At 44.0% G+C, this 14,670-nt stretch overlaps 1 protein-coding gene across 1 annotated transcript in view; it reads left to right on the top strand.

Moving 5' to 3' along the window:
• LOC147700663 (uncharacterized) overlaps positions 1-12,834 on the top strand; it is a 90,038-nt gene extending 77,204 nt beyond the window's left edge. Inside the window, exon 5 of the mRNA XM_086929728.1 lies at positions 10,674-12,834. Within this exon, the coding sequence (XP_086785854.1) occupies positions 10,674-10,785 (112 nt within the window). The 3' untranslated portion in view covers positions 10,786-12,834. The remainder of the gene's footprint in view (positions 1-10,673) is intronic.
• The last annotated feature ends 1,836 nt before the right edge of the window (positions 12,835-14,670 follow it).

Raw genomic sequence — 14,670 nt, forward strand, 5'->3', positions numbered from 1 at the left:
GGCCTGCCAATAGATTCCCTGTTGTCCATGCTGCTCTGTAATGTATCTAACCACCCCTTAATCATCATCATCATCATCAAACAACTTTATTCGATTAAAAAAAGAATCATAAAAGTATACATTTTAAAAATCTCATACATACAAATCACAAATGGTATTTCATGTTCCAAGGTTCAAAGGCACAGACACAATACACAAAGTATCATAGCACTGTGCATTATTAAGCTAAATTATTGCATAGGCAATGGGGGTAGCCTCTCACACCAGCCCCCTTGCTTAGAGAGGACGACTTGAAAGTGCAGTGCATTTAACCGAATTTCATACATACAAATCACACATGGTATTTCATATTCAAAAAATTCAGGGACAAAGACACAATACACAATATATCACATCAAAAGCATAAAATCAGTAAAACATATTCATAATTCATATCGATTCCTAATTAAAAAAGCAGATCTGATAAAACTAAGCATTGAACTACATATAGCAGCAGTTGATAACGATCTCAAATACTCGAAACCTTCCTTATATGTGCAAGGTCGAATATCCCTCAAGAGGGGTTTAATAAAGCGATCTCTTGGGACTTTATAAAGCAAACAGAAGAGCACAAAGTGCACTGTACATTGTTGGGCTACATTATTACATGGGCAAGGGGGTAGCCTCTCACACCAGCCCCCTTGCTTAGGAAAGTCAACTAGAAAGTGCAGTGCTTTTAACCGAAGTCTAGTCAAATTAAAACGCCATTGTGTATGTTTGGTGAAAGACAAATAAAACTGTTGCTGTAATATAACTACTTGGTCTGATCTGTGTTTATCTTGTCTGGATAGACCTAGAGCAGTATGTTAAGAATTCTTGATGACCATCTTCATGTCTGATTTAATAGAATCAAAATTTTAAGAAAAGATTTTCAAACCTATTTCCTAAAAAGTTTCCTTCACATAATGTAACCATGGTATCATCATGGCCTTATCAAGATTCATACAATCTTTTAAAATTTCTTTTGAAAACAGCAAATCTTCTGAGGTCCATATTTTCCCCCAAAGGAGCAGGGGGGACACATGGATTCTATCACTCACGAAATCTAAACCCACCTTGGAATGACAGAAAGTGTTTGGAGAACTATTAGGAATAGATAAAAGACGTTTAAAAAATGTGTTCTCCATAATTTGTATTTGTGCACTTTTGTGGTACCCCATACCCCTGCCCCGTAAGTCGCTACCCCTTAATCAATTTAATACTATTTATGGGGTTCAAATACCATTACTAGGCTAAGAATGTGACTGCATGCCAGAAAATACAGTATTCTTGGGGTTATACCCTAAAAAGCCTCGGATCAGAAAAGCTTTCCGCTATTATAGGAAGCCAGTTCCATCCAAGGATGCAGTGAAGAATTTGGGCTTCCAATAAGTGAAATTTATTGACCAAGTTGCCATTTACAAAATGTTAGACTAACATCCTAAACTACAGAAATCTATGCAAGGGCAGACCTTGACCTCAAGATAACCTCTCACCTTTTACCTATCTAATCATTGAATTTGAAACCTTTCTCAATATCCAACTCCCCAAGGTGGTAGTATACACCAAACCTTTATTGAACATGGATAACACATGCCTGTCTCATTGGCAAAATTGTTTAAAATTAACCTCAATTGACTCTTGTTAATTATCATAAATTCCCACTTTGAGCAGGGTGTTGTACCCGGCTCATTGACCAGTGGACCTGCTAAGCCACTGCATAGAAAAACAATGATCTGCAAAGACAAGCAGCAGAATACCGGTGTTCAATTCCTAGTGAAAACACTCACACTGTGTGAATAATCAAGTGAAAAATGCCAGACAGACGGTAGGTTAATAGGCGACTTCCAATCTGGTATATGGCCAGGTCGCGGTATGTAAACAACTAGGCTCTGGGAAGTGGATAACAACCCCTCCACATCTCTAACTATGGTGAATCCTTTCTCTTTGAACTTATGGTACGGATCCTTTAGAATGCATCCACTCCTAGGCATGCCGATACGACGCATGCCATGCACTACAACGCATGGCCTTACCATGCAGATATGTTTTAAATAAATTTACATAATGCATCACTACAGCACTTAGGGACACTACCACAGTGGTAAGTATATGTTGCATATCTATATTTATATATGCATGTAGTTATATATATATATACACACACACTTTATTGTGCAGTATTTGTTTTTTATAGTTCAAGTTAGTTGTTTGTGTGTTAAAGACTTTTCAGTCTTCAGGTTTGGGTGGCATCCTGGGGTAGGGTTTTTAGAGTTCTGGGTGGGTAATTTTTAGGGGTAGTAAATTGCATGTAGGGATCAGGGGTGGGTTTTTTATTCTAGTGGTAAGGAGTTTTTAGGTTTCAGGGATGGTAGGGTTTAGTGGTAGTGAGGAGTTTTTAGGGTCCATGAGCGGGCGCTATTTAAGATTAATAATATATGTTAGGGGGTAAAAATTATTTTTAGGATATTGGAGTAGGTTTTAAAGGTTTTTTTAGGCTTCAAGGTAAATAGTAATTAGAGGTAGGCGAGTTTTAGGGATCATGGGTAGGTAGTTATTTGAGGGTTAAGGGGGTTAGAGAAATATATTTAAATCACTTACTGCGTAGTAGTGTTGAGTTGGTTCTTGAGCAGTAGTAACTTTAATGGATTGGTGGTAATGAATTGTATTAAAGTTTGTTCCATGGTAATGAACTACATCTGTCCTTTTAGCATTTTACAACATTGACCATAACCTCCTTGACACTCTGCAGAGCTGTGCAACCTTTAACACGCAGTAATTACAGTGTGGTAGACTTACCTCATTGTCATTATAGCTCATAGTATGTTGTAATGCAATACGTTACAATGCATTATTTCTCAATACACTGAATTTACCGGGTTGTAGCACAGTATTATGTTAGTGGTAGAGAATTAAGTTAAGTGATCAAAATTAAGGTTGGCAGTTTTTTTATTCAAAAGTAAACTTTATTTATAATTAGCATGACGAAACATACACTGTAGTAGGTGTGAGTTGCATATATATGTAAGTACGCATGGTAAAGGCTTCCATGCTAAAAACACATTGTAACGTGCCATGTTGTAAAATGATGCATGGTACCTTCTGACATTCTCTGCAGAAGAGACTAGTAGTTGAGGAAGCTGTAGTGAAATGGTTCAGCACCCATCTCTCTAAGAGAAATTTTAAATTACATTTTGGAAGCCCCTGTACCCTTCTCTACCCTACTCCATAACATGTTTTTTTCTGTTTGACAATAGTGCAGTAAGTCCTGTTCAATACTATTGTTTAATTGGAAACCACACTGGCTGGGTGACATCTGTTTGTTTTCATTATTTACAAAATTTGTTTAGAAATTGCAAATTTACTAAGTCAATGAAGTAAGCTCTGTGGACATTTAGTCTTATTTTATTATTTTATGTGCTCTGGCTGTGTATTTGCGATGAGGATGCTGTTATCACTGCTGTGCTTCTAGAGGCCGCCCCTCTAGAAATGTGGTCCAGGTGAACGCTCTAGAAAACATCTTGACAGTTGTGGCCCATGGTTATAGGGGGCTATTCAATAGAGCTGACAAGTGGATGTTTTTAGGCGAGCAGCTGGAATCACTGAAAAGCTTTTGAAGGACTTGTAATCTGCTGCAATGAAGCACATTAATTTCTGAAAGATGAACAATTGTTACTTACCTGTAAACAGTTGGTTCTCCAGTATTGGTGTCTTTCATAGATTTACATGCTTGAATATTCCCCGTCATCGAAGTGGGAGCCCCATGGTAAATAAAATAGCAATAAATCCCAATAAAATATGTATATAAAAACATATCACACAAATTCCAAAACCAGAAATACTTATAAGTACCAGGTTAGCATTAACACATAGGTATACATATAAGAAAAAAAACGTATTTGTAACATATCCATGTCATTATGTTAGTCCAAACTACAGCCAATCAGGCGCAAGCACCCCTTTAGAACCTTCTCCTCAGAGGCTCATGCCCTCAGATTTTCGTAGCACCAAAGTGACAAAAGAGTCTAGGAGGAGAAGCGAGCCTCTGAGGGGAGGTGGGTGGGTCGCATGTGAATCTATGAAGGACACCAATACCGGAGAACCACCTGTTTACAGGTAAGTAACAATTGTTCTTCTCCAGTATTAGGGTGTCTTTCATAGATTCACATGCTTGAATAGAATAGTAAGCAGTAATAACTGGCCGCAGGACCAAAACAGCAGTGCATTGGCATGCAGAAACACGCAATTACATAATGTAGCCAGGCAGGTATTAACAAATCATATACCACCAAGAGGCGGAGGGAAGAATAGAGGCTCACCTTATTTAAAAAGATTGCGAAGCACCGCTTGGCCCACTGCCGTTTCAGCCTCGTTGATCGTCTCAAGGCAGTAGTGCTTTGTGAAAGTGTGCATGTTGGACCACGTAGCTGCTCGACAAATTTGGTGAATTGGCTCCCCAGCAAACAGGGCAGTAGAGGATGACATCGCCCTGTTGGAATGAGCTCTCACTGAAGATTGAAGAGGCTTGTCAGCTTTGTGGTGGCAGAAAGAAACTGCTGAAGAAATCCAACGTGCAATAGTTGGCTTGGTAACAGAACGCCCTCTGCGCATGCGTCCATAAGCAACGAACAGTTGGTCAGATCTACGAAAGGACGCATAAGCAACGAACAGTTGGTCAGATCTACGAAAGGACGCCGTTTTGTCGATATAAAATTTAAGGCAGGTCCGATTTGAATTGAAGGAAAGGAGGTTTAATGGTGAAGGCGTGAATATCACTCACACGACATGAAGAGGTCAAAGCAATTACAAGAGTCCCCTTCCAAGTTAAAAATGTTAAATCCGCTTTGTGGATAGGCTCAAAAGGCGCTTTCATCAATTGTGCCAAAACGACATTGAGATGCCAGGAAGGAGGAGGACGCCGAATGGGTGGGAACTTCCTGAACAGTTGTTTGAAAAACTGTCGAATGATTCTGGAAGAGCAGAGAGAGGTAGTCCCATCCTGCCGAAAACTAGATATTTCCGCCAGAAAAACTTTCAAAGTGGAGAGGGAAAGTCCTCATTGAGCCAGCTGTAGAAAGAACGGCAGAAGCTGTGCAGGAGTGGAATGGACGGGATGAATATTGGCAGCTGCACACCAGTGACAGAAACTTTTCCACTTTAGCTTGTAGGTCTTTATCGTAGACAGAGCCATCGCATTGGCGAGAACGTCCCTACACGCTGGCGAAATATTCAAAAGAGCAAATTCAAGGTGCTCAGGTTCCAGGCTGATAATTTGAGAGAGGAGGGGTCCGGATGACAGATCTGACCCTCTTCCATCGTAAAGAGATCCGTTCGAGGATGAAGGTGGATGGGTTCACACTGTGAGAGAAGCAGCAGCTCTGAGAACCCTGCTTGTTGAGGCCATCTGGGAGCGATCAGGAGAATGTGGCACAGCTGTCTCCACATTTTCCACAACACTCTAGGAACCAGCGGAATCGGCAGAAAAGCGTAGGCGAATAGATGGCACCAATCCATCAAAAGGTCATTCCCGGACGACCCTTGATGAGGAAGCCAGCTTGCAAAGAACGGGCATTTCCGGTTCACAGGACTCTCAAAGAGATCCATGGTCGGGTGACCCCACAGCCGAAAGATGAAATCCAGAGTCGGCTGATGCAACTCCCACTCGTGGGTCGAAGACGCGGACCTGCTGAGGGAATCAGTTAGGAAGTTGGAGATGCCTGGTAGGTGAACTGCTGTCAGGGTGATCTGGTGTTGAAGTGCCCAGTCCCGGATACTCTGTGCCAGTTGAGAGAGGAGCGGTGACTTGGTGCCGCCCTGCTTGTTGACAGTGCACACTGGTGGTGTTGTCGGTCTGAATGAGCACTGCTTCTGCCTGGAGTAGGAGATGGAAAGATTTGAGCGCCAGGAAGATGGCCATTAGCTCCAGCCTGTTGATGTGCCAGGAGCGTCGGGATGGGGTCCACTTGCCCTTTTTGGATTGTCCCTGAAGATGCGTGCCCCAGCCTTCCAGGGAGGCGTCCATGGTAAGGACGAGTTCCGGAGCGATGGTGAGGAAAGAAGTACCGGCAGCGATGTTTGACGGCTGAGCCCACCATTGGAGAGAGAACTGCATCCGACTGGTCACTTGAACCATATAGTTGAAAGAGCCGGTGACCTGACGCCACTGCTTGTCCAATTTTTCCTGAATGGGACGACTCTTGAGTCTGTAATTTGGGATCAGGGAGATGCAGGAGGACACCATCCCAAGAAAGGACTTCAGTACACAAACAGAAACGGACCCTTTTGAGCAGAGAAGAGCCACCATGCGCAGTATCCGTAACTGACGCTCGTCGGACAGGAACGCTTTGGCCAGTGATGTATTCAGAGTGGCGCCCAGAAAAGTCATGCAAAGAGCCAGCTCGACCTGAGACTTCTTGGTGTTGATGGAGAGACCGAGAGAGTGGAACAGATCCTGACAGAACCGGGTGTCCAAGGACGCCTGATGCCGGGAGTGCGACTTGATGAGACAGTCGTCCAGGTAGGGAAAGATTTGTATTCCCTTTAACCGTAGGTACGCCACCACCGGAGCCAGGACCTTCGTGAAGACTTGAGGTGCAGAGCGAAGGCCGAAAATCAGGACCTTGAACTGAAAGTCTCTGTGCCCCACCCGAAAGCGCAAGTACTTCCGTTGTTGTGGAAGTATTGGCACATGGAAATACGCATCCTGAAGATCGATGGTGGTCATGAAGTTGTCTTCAGGAGAAAGCGGAGCACGTCCGCGAGCGTGAGCATGCGGAAGGATTGACTCTTCAGATACTTGTTCAGGGCTTGCAGATCGAGGATTGGACGCCAGTTGCCGGACTTTTTGAGGACGAGGAAGAATCGGGAATAAAATCCCATCCCTTTTTGAGATTTGGGAACCACTTCGATGACACCCTTCTGAATCATGAGCCAAAACTGCTGAAAGAGCTCTTTGAGGTGAGCCAGGGGAGGACCAGTTGGGCTCTGCGACGAATCAGAACCGGAAATGCCCACGCTTTGCAAGCTGGATTCCCCACAAGAACTAATGCGGGGATGCCCTTTCGATGAACTGGTTTCGGATATTTGCATACGCCTTTCCACCAATTCCTTTAATCCCCAAGGTCATCAGGAAGATAAAGAGACAACCATGTCTTCTAATTCTGATCGCTCCAAGGTGGCCCAACAGTATTGGTTCACTGAACTTCTCCACCTCTCGGAGTGCAGTCCAATCCAACTGCCTCAAATACCGAACCTCCTGACCACTCAAGGGGGCCAAGTGTGCCATCCGGACCCAGCTTCCTTGAAATCATCAGCTTGGATCCTCAACACAATGAGTTCGCCCACTTATACATCCCTGCAGATTATCAAGAAGTTCTGGCCAATGCTAGAGTGCCAGCCACAATCAAAACCTACAAGCTCAAATGGAAGCATTTTTGTGTCTGGTGTCGCTCTGCTGATCTGCATCCCATCCATTCTAGACCAGAACAGATCTTGCCTTTCTTCCTTCATCTGGCTAGATCAGGTTTATCGCATTCAACTCTAAAAGTATTTCTGGCAGCCATTTCCAGATTCCGCCAGGACGGATCGAACTCTCTCTTTTCTTCAAGGGTAATTCAGCAATTTTTTAAGGACTATTCCGTATGTTTCCTCCAATTCGACTTCCACCTCCACCTTGGCATTTGAATGTGGTGCTCGCTCAACTTAAACATCACCCCTTTGAGCCCATTCATAAAATTGATCTCAAATTCCTTTCATGGAAGGTCTCTTTACTCTTGGCTTTGATGTCAGCTAGAAGGGTCAGTGACATTCAAGCATTCACTTCAAAATATCCTTTCTTGCAATTTACTTCAGATTCTGTGATGCTACGTACTAATCCTAGGTACATGCCCAAAGTTCCATCTGACTTTCATCTTAATGAGCCGGTGATTCTCAAAAAATTTTTTCCAAATCCACAATCAGCGGCTGAAAGAGATTTACACTCTTTAGACATCAGAGATGTCTCAAGTTCTACCTTCAAAGAACAGTCACTATTCGCAAGACAGACCAACTGTTTGTGGCCTATGGAAGACTACGCCAGGGATGCGCGGTATCCTAACAAACTGTAGCCCGATGGGTTTCCTCAGCAATTGGACTCTGTCATGAACAAGCAGGAAGACCCTTGCAGTCTTTACGTAAGAAAAAACTGAGTAGAGCTCGGGGAGAATCCCTTCACACAACGTGCAGTAGAAAATCTGAGAGCCTGAGCCTCTGAGGAGAAGATTCTGGTGGGTGCTGTCGCCTGATTGGCTGCAGTTTGGTCTATACAAAATGACTAGGATATTCATGAGTGTGGAAGTTTTGTACACTGTCGCTTAGTGCTACTTTACTTCCTGGTTTGTTATTACCAAGGTTTTGGTTTTTCTTTTGGCATATTATTGCTTTTTTATGTACCGTGGGACTCCCACTCCGACGACGGGGAATGATTCAGGCATGTGAATCTATGAAAGACACCCCAATACTGGAGAATCTGTCATCTTCCTCCTCATCGGAACTTGAATCATGCTCCGAACCAGGGGCAAAAAGATGTGATGGAGGCTGAGGCGAGAGCTGTTCCAGACGCACTTGTCGTCGCTGGTGCAATGGGTCAGCCATTGGAGGCCCAGAAACTGTTGAAGAAAATGGCACCAAAGCCAAAGATGCAAAGGTAGATGTCGACAACGATGAGAACATTGACGGAACATTCACCGTCGACGGAGACGTTGACGACAAGACCACAGCCGATGACGGAGCCACTGTCGACGGAGCCACCGTCGACGGAGCTGTCATCGACGGAGCTGTCGTCGTCGACAAAACGATCGTTGGTGGGATCTTTTAACAGCAAGCGTCGATGAGGATTTTGACGTCGATGGGACCTTTTTCTTTGACGTCGACAATGAGATGGGAATCCTTGACAAGACTGACTTGAAACTGACACAGACCATCGTCGATGTAAAAGACGTCGACGCAGCCGCCGTCGACGATCCGCTGGCACAAGTCGTAGTCATCAGTTTACTGGAGACGGCAGATTTTGTCGTAGGAACGACCGTCGCCAAGCCCGTCGACGATTTATCATGTTTTTTAGAGGAAACATGCGCAGAAGGAGCTGATGGCGCCTGGGAGTCAGATTTCGAGGGCGCAGGCGTAGTAGGACACAACAGGCACCTTCATGAGAGGATGTTTTTTCTTCAGAAAAGGAGATGGCAACTCCTGAACACTACTACGCTTTGAAGCAGCTCTGGACACACCTGACGCAAGGCTTTCTGCATCAGATAGAGGTGAATCCTTACCCTTTAACCTCTGCAACCATATGAGGAGACGTCCCTCCCTGTCCTTAAGGGTCTTTGGTTGAAAATGTCCTGCAGATTTAACATTTTCCTACCTCATGATCTGGATAGAGGCAGTAAATACACTTCTTGTGAGGGTCCTCTGAGTAGAGCCTCAACTTCCCACAAGAAGAACATGGACTAAACAAAGACTTCTTACTTGAAGACATCTTAGCGAAACTGAAGAAATCCAGAAAGAAGTTGAAAACTGAGCAGAGCTCAGGGAGACTCCCTTCACACGACGTGCGGTAGAAAATCTGAGGGCATGAGCCTCTGAGGAGAAGGTTCTAGAGGGGTGCTTGCGCCTGATTGGCTGTAGTTTAGACTAACATAATGACACAGATATGTTATAAAGGCATTTTCTTTTCTCCTATATATCTGTAAATGCTAACCTGGTACTTATAAGTATTTCTTGTTTTGGAATTTGTGTGATATGTTTTTATATACATTTTTTATTGGGATTTATTGCTATTATATTTACCGTGGGGCTCCCACTCCGACGACCGGGAATATTCAAGCAGGTGAAAGACACCCTAATACTGGAGAAATCATAGTCCTTCCACTAAGGTACTACACTTGTCTATGCTGTAACTATCTGGCCTTATAGCCATCTACGAAGGGCTATAAGGCTATTAGAACATTCTGTCACTAGAGGACAGAATGTTCTAACAAAAAAAACAAAGCCTTTTGGGAGCGTGAGGGGATTGGAATCCCCTCAGGCTCCCTGAAGCCTTTGTTCGCAGCCAGAGCTGTGAACAAAGAAACATTGTAATGTTGGAGCTCCAGGCTTATACCAGCCATTATCAGCCCGGAGAACTCCATAGTTTTCCATGGAGCTCCCAACATTCCAATGTTCTAATTTACACTACATGTGTACAGCAGATAACAAATGTTGGTCCTAATTTCAACATACGTTTCTATTGTCCACACAAGCATAGCCAATGGCGGAAGGTATGTATGGTAACATTAAAGACAGAGATTGTAAGGGAAATCTGAAACGTTCCAAACATTCTCCACCTATCCGGGAATCACTGGTTAAAAGCAATCCTGACTCTGCTTCATGGTACATGATATAGCTCAAAGCACCAAAAACAAAAACAATACTGACCTACTTCAAATTGAGGTGGCAGGGATTCGTAATGACTTTAAAGAGCTATCAATACGTGTGTCTAATGCCCAAACAAGAATAAGTAATGTGGAAGATTACACGATTAAACAAGGACACTACATGATAAGACTCCAGGCATGATCCTTTCTGCTGTGCAATTCTACATGTATTTATGTACTTTGATGGGTATGTTCTTCTCCTTACAGGACACCTGTGAACGGCTTCGGGGAGTGCGCCTATCTGAATAAGGAGGTTATATCCTTGTACGACTGCAGCATTAGGAGGAGTTCCCTTTGTTGGAGAGAACCATATCGCTAAAGACCCCACAATGACGTTTTCCTGGGACTCATACAGAGTTTAAGCAACATAACGTCCGCAGAGGGTGGGTAGCGAGAGCTGCGGTTTGGGAAATGAGACACACTGGGAGTTGGTAGTGGGTGAGAGAACCACACGACTAAAGACTCTCACAGCGACATTTCCTTCAGACACATACAGAGTTTAAGCACTCAAACTTCAATATCCATGACTTGATTTGAGGACAGTGGTCCATCTGCAGAAATGTAATTCTGGGCGTACAGAGGCTCATCATCTTGGCTCTGTGAGACACAGAGAAAGGCCACACAGACTGAGAGAGACAGAGGGTGGGTAGCGAGAGCTGCAGAGACTGGGTTGCAAGAGCCAAACAGAGAGGTGTGAGAGACACAGAGTGGGAAGCTAAAGATGCATTGAGAGTGTGTAGCGAGAGATGCACTGAGAGTGTGTAGCGAGAGATGCACTGAGAGGGGTTAGAGAGAGATGCACTGAGAGTGTAGTGAGAGATGCACTGAGAGTGGTTAGAGAGAGATGCACTGAGAGTGGTTAAAATGAGATGCACTGAGAGTGTAGTGAGAGATGCACAGAGTGTGTAGCGAGAGATGCACTGAGTGTGTGTAGCGAGAGATGCACTGAGAGTGGTTAGAGAGAGATGCACTGAGAGTGTGCAGCGAGAGATGCATTGAGAGTGGTTAAAATGAGATGCACTGAGAGTGTAGTGAGAGATGCACAGAGAGTGTGTAGCGAGAGATGCACTGAGAGCGTGTAGCGAGAGATGCACTGAGAGCGTGTAGCGAGAGATGCACTGAGAGTGTAGCGAGAGATGCACAGAGAGTGGTTAGAGAGAGAGAGAGAGATGCACTGAGAGTGTAGTGAGAGATGGACTGAGAGTGGGTAAAGAGACAGAGAGAGGCACTGAGAGCGCATAGAGAGAGACACACTGAGACTAGATAATGAGAGACCCATTGGGGGTGGGTTACATAAAACGCACTGGGAGTGGGTAACCAGAGAGACACAGATTGGGTAGTGGCAGAAACAAAGGGTGAGAAGAAAGCGTCGCAATGAGAGTATGATTAGAGCCATACTGACAGTAAGTAGCAAGTGATACACTGAGAGTGGGTAGAGAGAGACACACTGAGAGTGGGTAGAGAGAGACACACTGAGAGTGGGTAGAGAGAGACACACTGAGAGTGGGTAGAGCGAGACACACTGAGAGTGGGTAGAGAGAGACACACTGAGAGTGGGTAACAAGAGATGGACTGAGAGCGGGTAGAGAGAGACGCGCTGAGCGGGGGTAGAGAGAGACACATTGAGAGTGGGTGATGAGACATACTGAGAGTGGTAGCCTGAAGAGAGACCGAGTGGAAGTGATAGGGCCACACAAGGTGGGGTAGTCAGGGAGAGGAAGACTGCAAGAGAGTGAGCAATGCACTGGGTGAGAGATGAGCAGTGGGAGAGCATCAGAGATGCAGAGAGAAACAATTGCTGAGTGAAAGGGGTGCAGGATCAGCAGTTTTAGCTTTGAAATGCTTTGAGAAATTGGTTCCCCTTGAGTAATTATTTTTGAAAACCACAACAAGAAAGCTGGCGTTCTTATCACAGAAGTGATTTACACTACATCTCCTGATTTCAGGTTGAGGTCTATTGCAGCATTAGGAGGTTTGAGGGTGAAAGAAACTGTCCTTATTGCAATCCAAGCAACGACAACTCCTGTTTGTAAACATTCCTGACCCCCTCTCCTGTATCGTCTCTGGATCATCGTTGACAGCCCTGATTGTAGTTACAGCTTTGACTTGCATCAAGTTGCAATTTTTTACTTGAACATTGCCTTTTTCTGGGTGTGGATCCCAGTTCACTTTGGGGGGTGGTTTTTTATGTACTGCGGCAAATTAGCTGCAGTTTGGTCAGACCGACTGTAGCATTCCACTTATGGGTGCAAACCTTTCAAAAATATTTTGAAAGTGATATTCTGGGCAAGTGACTATGTCATTGGAACTACTTTACTGTGGCTATTTGCAAATAAAAGACCTTTTCTTGGCTCTTAGTGGGCATTGACTTTGGTGTATTTTCTTTCTAATGCTGTGTGTTAGTTTCAACATAGTAGTCAACACCTGATGTAAACACTGACTGCTCAAATCTGCTACCCTCATATGTACTGGAGGAGTACTTGCGGGTCCAGTTGGAGTACAGTAGTAACGGTGGCATGGGAACTCAATGGGAAAAGACATGATCCCCCTTAGGTACTGCAAAGTATTAATGACCCCAAAACCTACATAAAATGCCATGCACACATTGTACCAATATTTACAAATCTCCATTATATAGCTACTGTACACCCATTCTTAATCGCAGCAGAGTAAGTAAGGTGCCCAGTTTGTGCTGGACAAGTTTTCTTCACTTCTCTAATGCCCCAGTGTGTCCACACTCCTAGTTGCAATACTGTACTATACCCACACTTTTTTTTGTGTGTGTTTGATATAGTCTGAACTTGACCCGCAGGCATCAGAGTGCTTCACATGACCACTAGTTGCATTACAGACTGACACATTCATTGTGTTAGACATGGGGAGATTAAGTGATTTGCCCAGAATCACAGGAGGTTGCGCATCCCTGCTGAGACACAAACAGTTCCACCAGCTTCGAGGTCGGTTGCTCTAGCCGTTAGGCCACACCCTCTGTTTCGCATTACATGTTTACACTAAGTCTATTTCCATAGCTCCCACTTCAAACTCATCTGTCTTGTACACAAGTCCCTTTTTGGAAACCGACCACTTTATCTGCAGAATAGGTAACAGTTGTATACACCGACACGTAACCTCGGATCCAGTTGGCCAACACTACTTTGCCCCGCCACATACGTACTCTTAGATACGGGGGCAGATCTTTTTCACATTTAGCCCCCATCACTGGAACAAGCTACCCTTGTACATACATTCCTATCTGGACTTAGCACGATTTAAGAAACTCCTCAAAACCTGTCTCTCTCAACTCCTTTTGGTATTGTGGTCCTACTTCACAGTGCATTAGCGCCGAGAGACCCTCTTGGGGGTGATTCCTTTGCGCTTTGTAAATATAAATAACATAACATAACAAATAACAATTACATACCTACCCCGCAAGCACATGTCCAAGTTTTCTCTCTCTCATTATGTCTAAGTAACCCCAAAAACCACATTTTAGCATTTTCCCAGTGTGCATGTTTGTCCATCATGAGGCCTTCATTCATTTTCTTCAACCTAGGATTCCTATGGGAGCTCCTAGAAACTTTTGCTCAGACCATTGCCCAGGCCCGATATTGATGGGACACAATATTTAGGGCAGAATTTCGACAGTAAAATAAGTAAGTCTAGAATTTCTGTACCTAACTCTGCATACATGTACCTACATGGTGCATACATCTTTAAAGGTATGTAGATGTGGATTTGGGAGTCCCTTTTGATATTTTGTCCTCAATATTCTTGTACCACAATATTGTTGGTATCGATATTCAATAGTACAATCGGGTGAATCAGCAGAATGTCAATACCTTCCTTTTAATTCCAGGTAAGGTAGAAGGGGGCGGAGCTTGATTCATCCCGTCAGAGCAACCATCAAGTATATTGCACAAGTAAGCGGTGTGAGGTTTTATCTCTGGAAAAAAACCTACATCAAATTAAAGGAAGGAAAATTGGGAAGGGGGGTCTCCTACTAGTGAAGGTATAAAATGGAAGCGTGCAGCAGACTGCAAACTGAGGACGTTTTAGCATTCCTATGAATAATTATTTCCCTTTTAAAGGAATGTCTCAAACAAAGTGTTCTCCAGCCCAGAGGTAGGGAGGGGTGTTCTTCAGAAACCACGTGCAGCACCAATGCCCTTAAAATACTCCAGATTGTGTTTTATTTTTTTAACTG

Source organism: Lissotriton vulgaris, chromosome 7 (genome assembly GCF_964263255.1).
Source record: "Lissotriton vulgaris chromosome 7, aLisVul1.2, whole genome shotgun sequence".
Lineage (NCBI taxonomy): Eukaryota > Metazoa > Chordata > Amphibia > Caudata > Salamandridae > Lissotriton > Lissotriton vulgaris.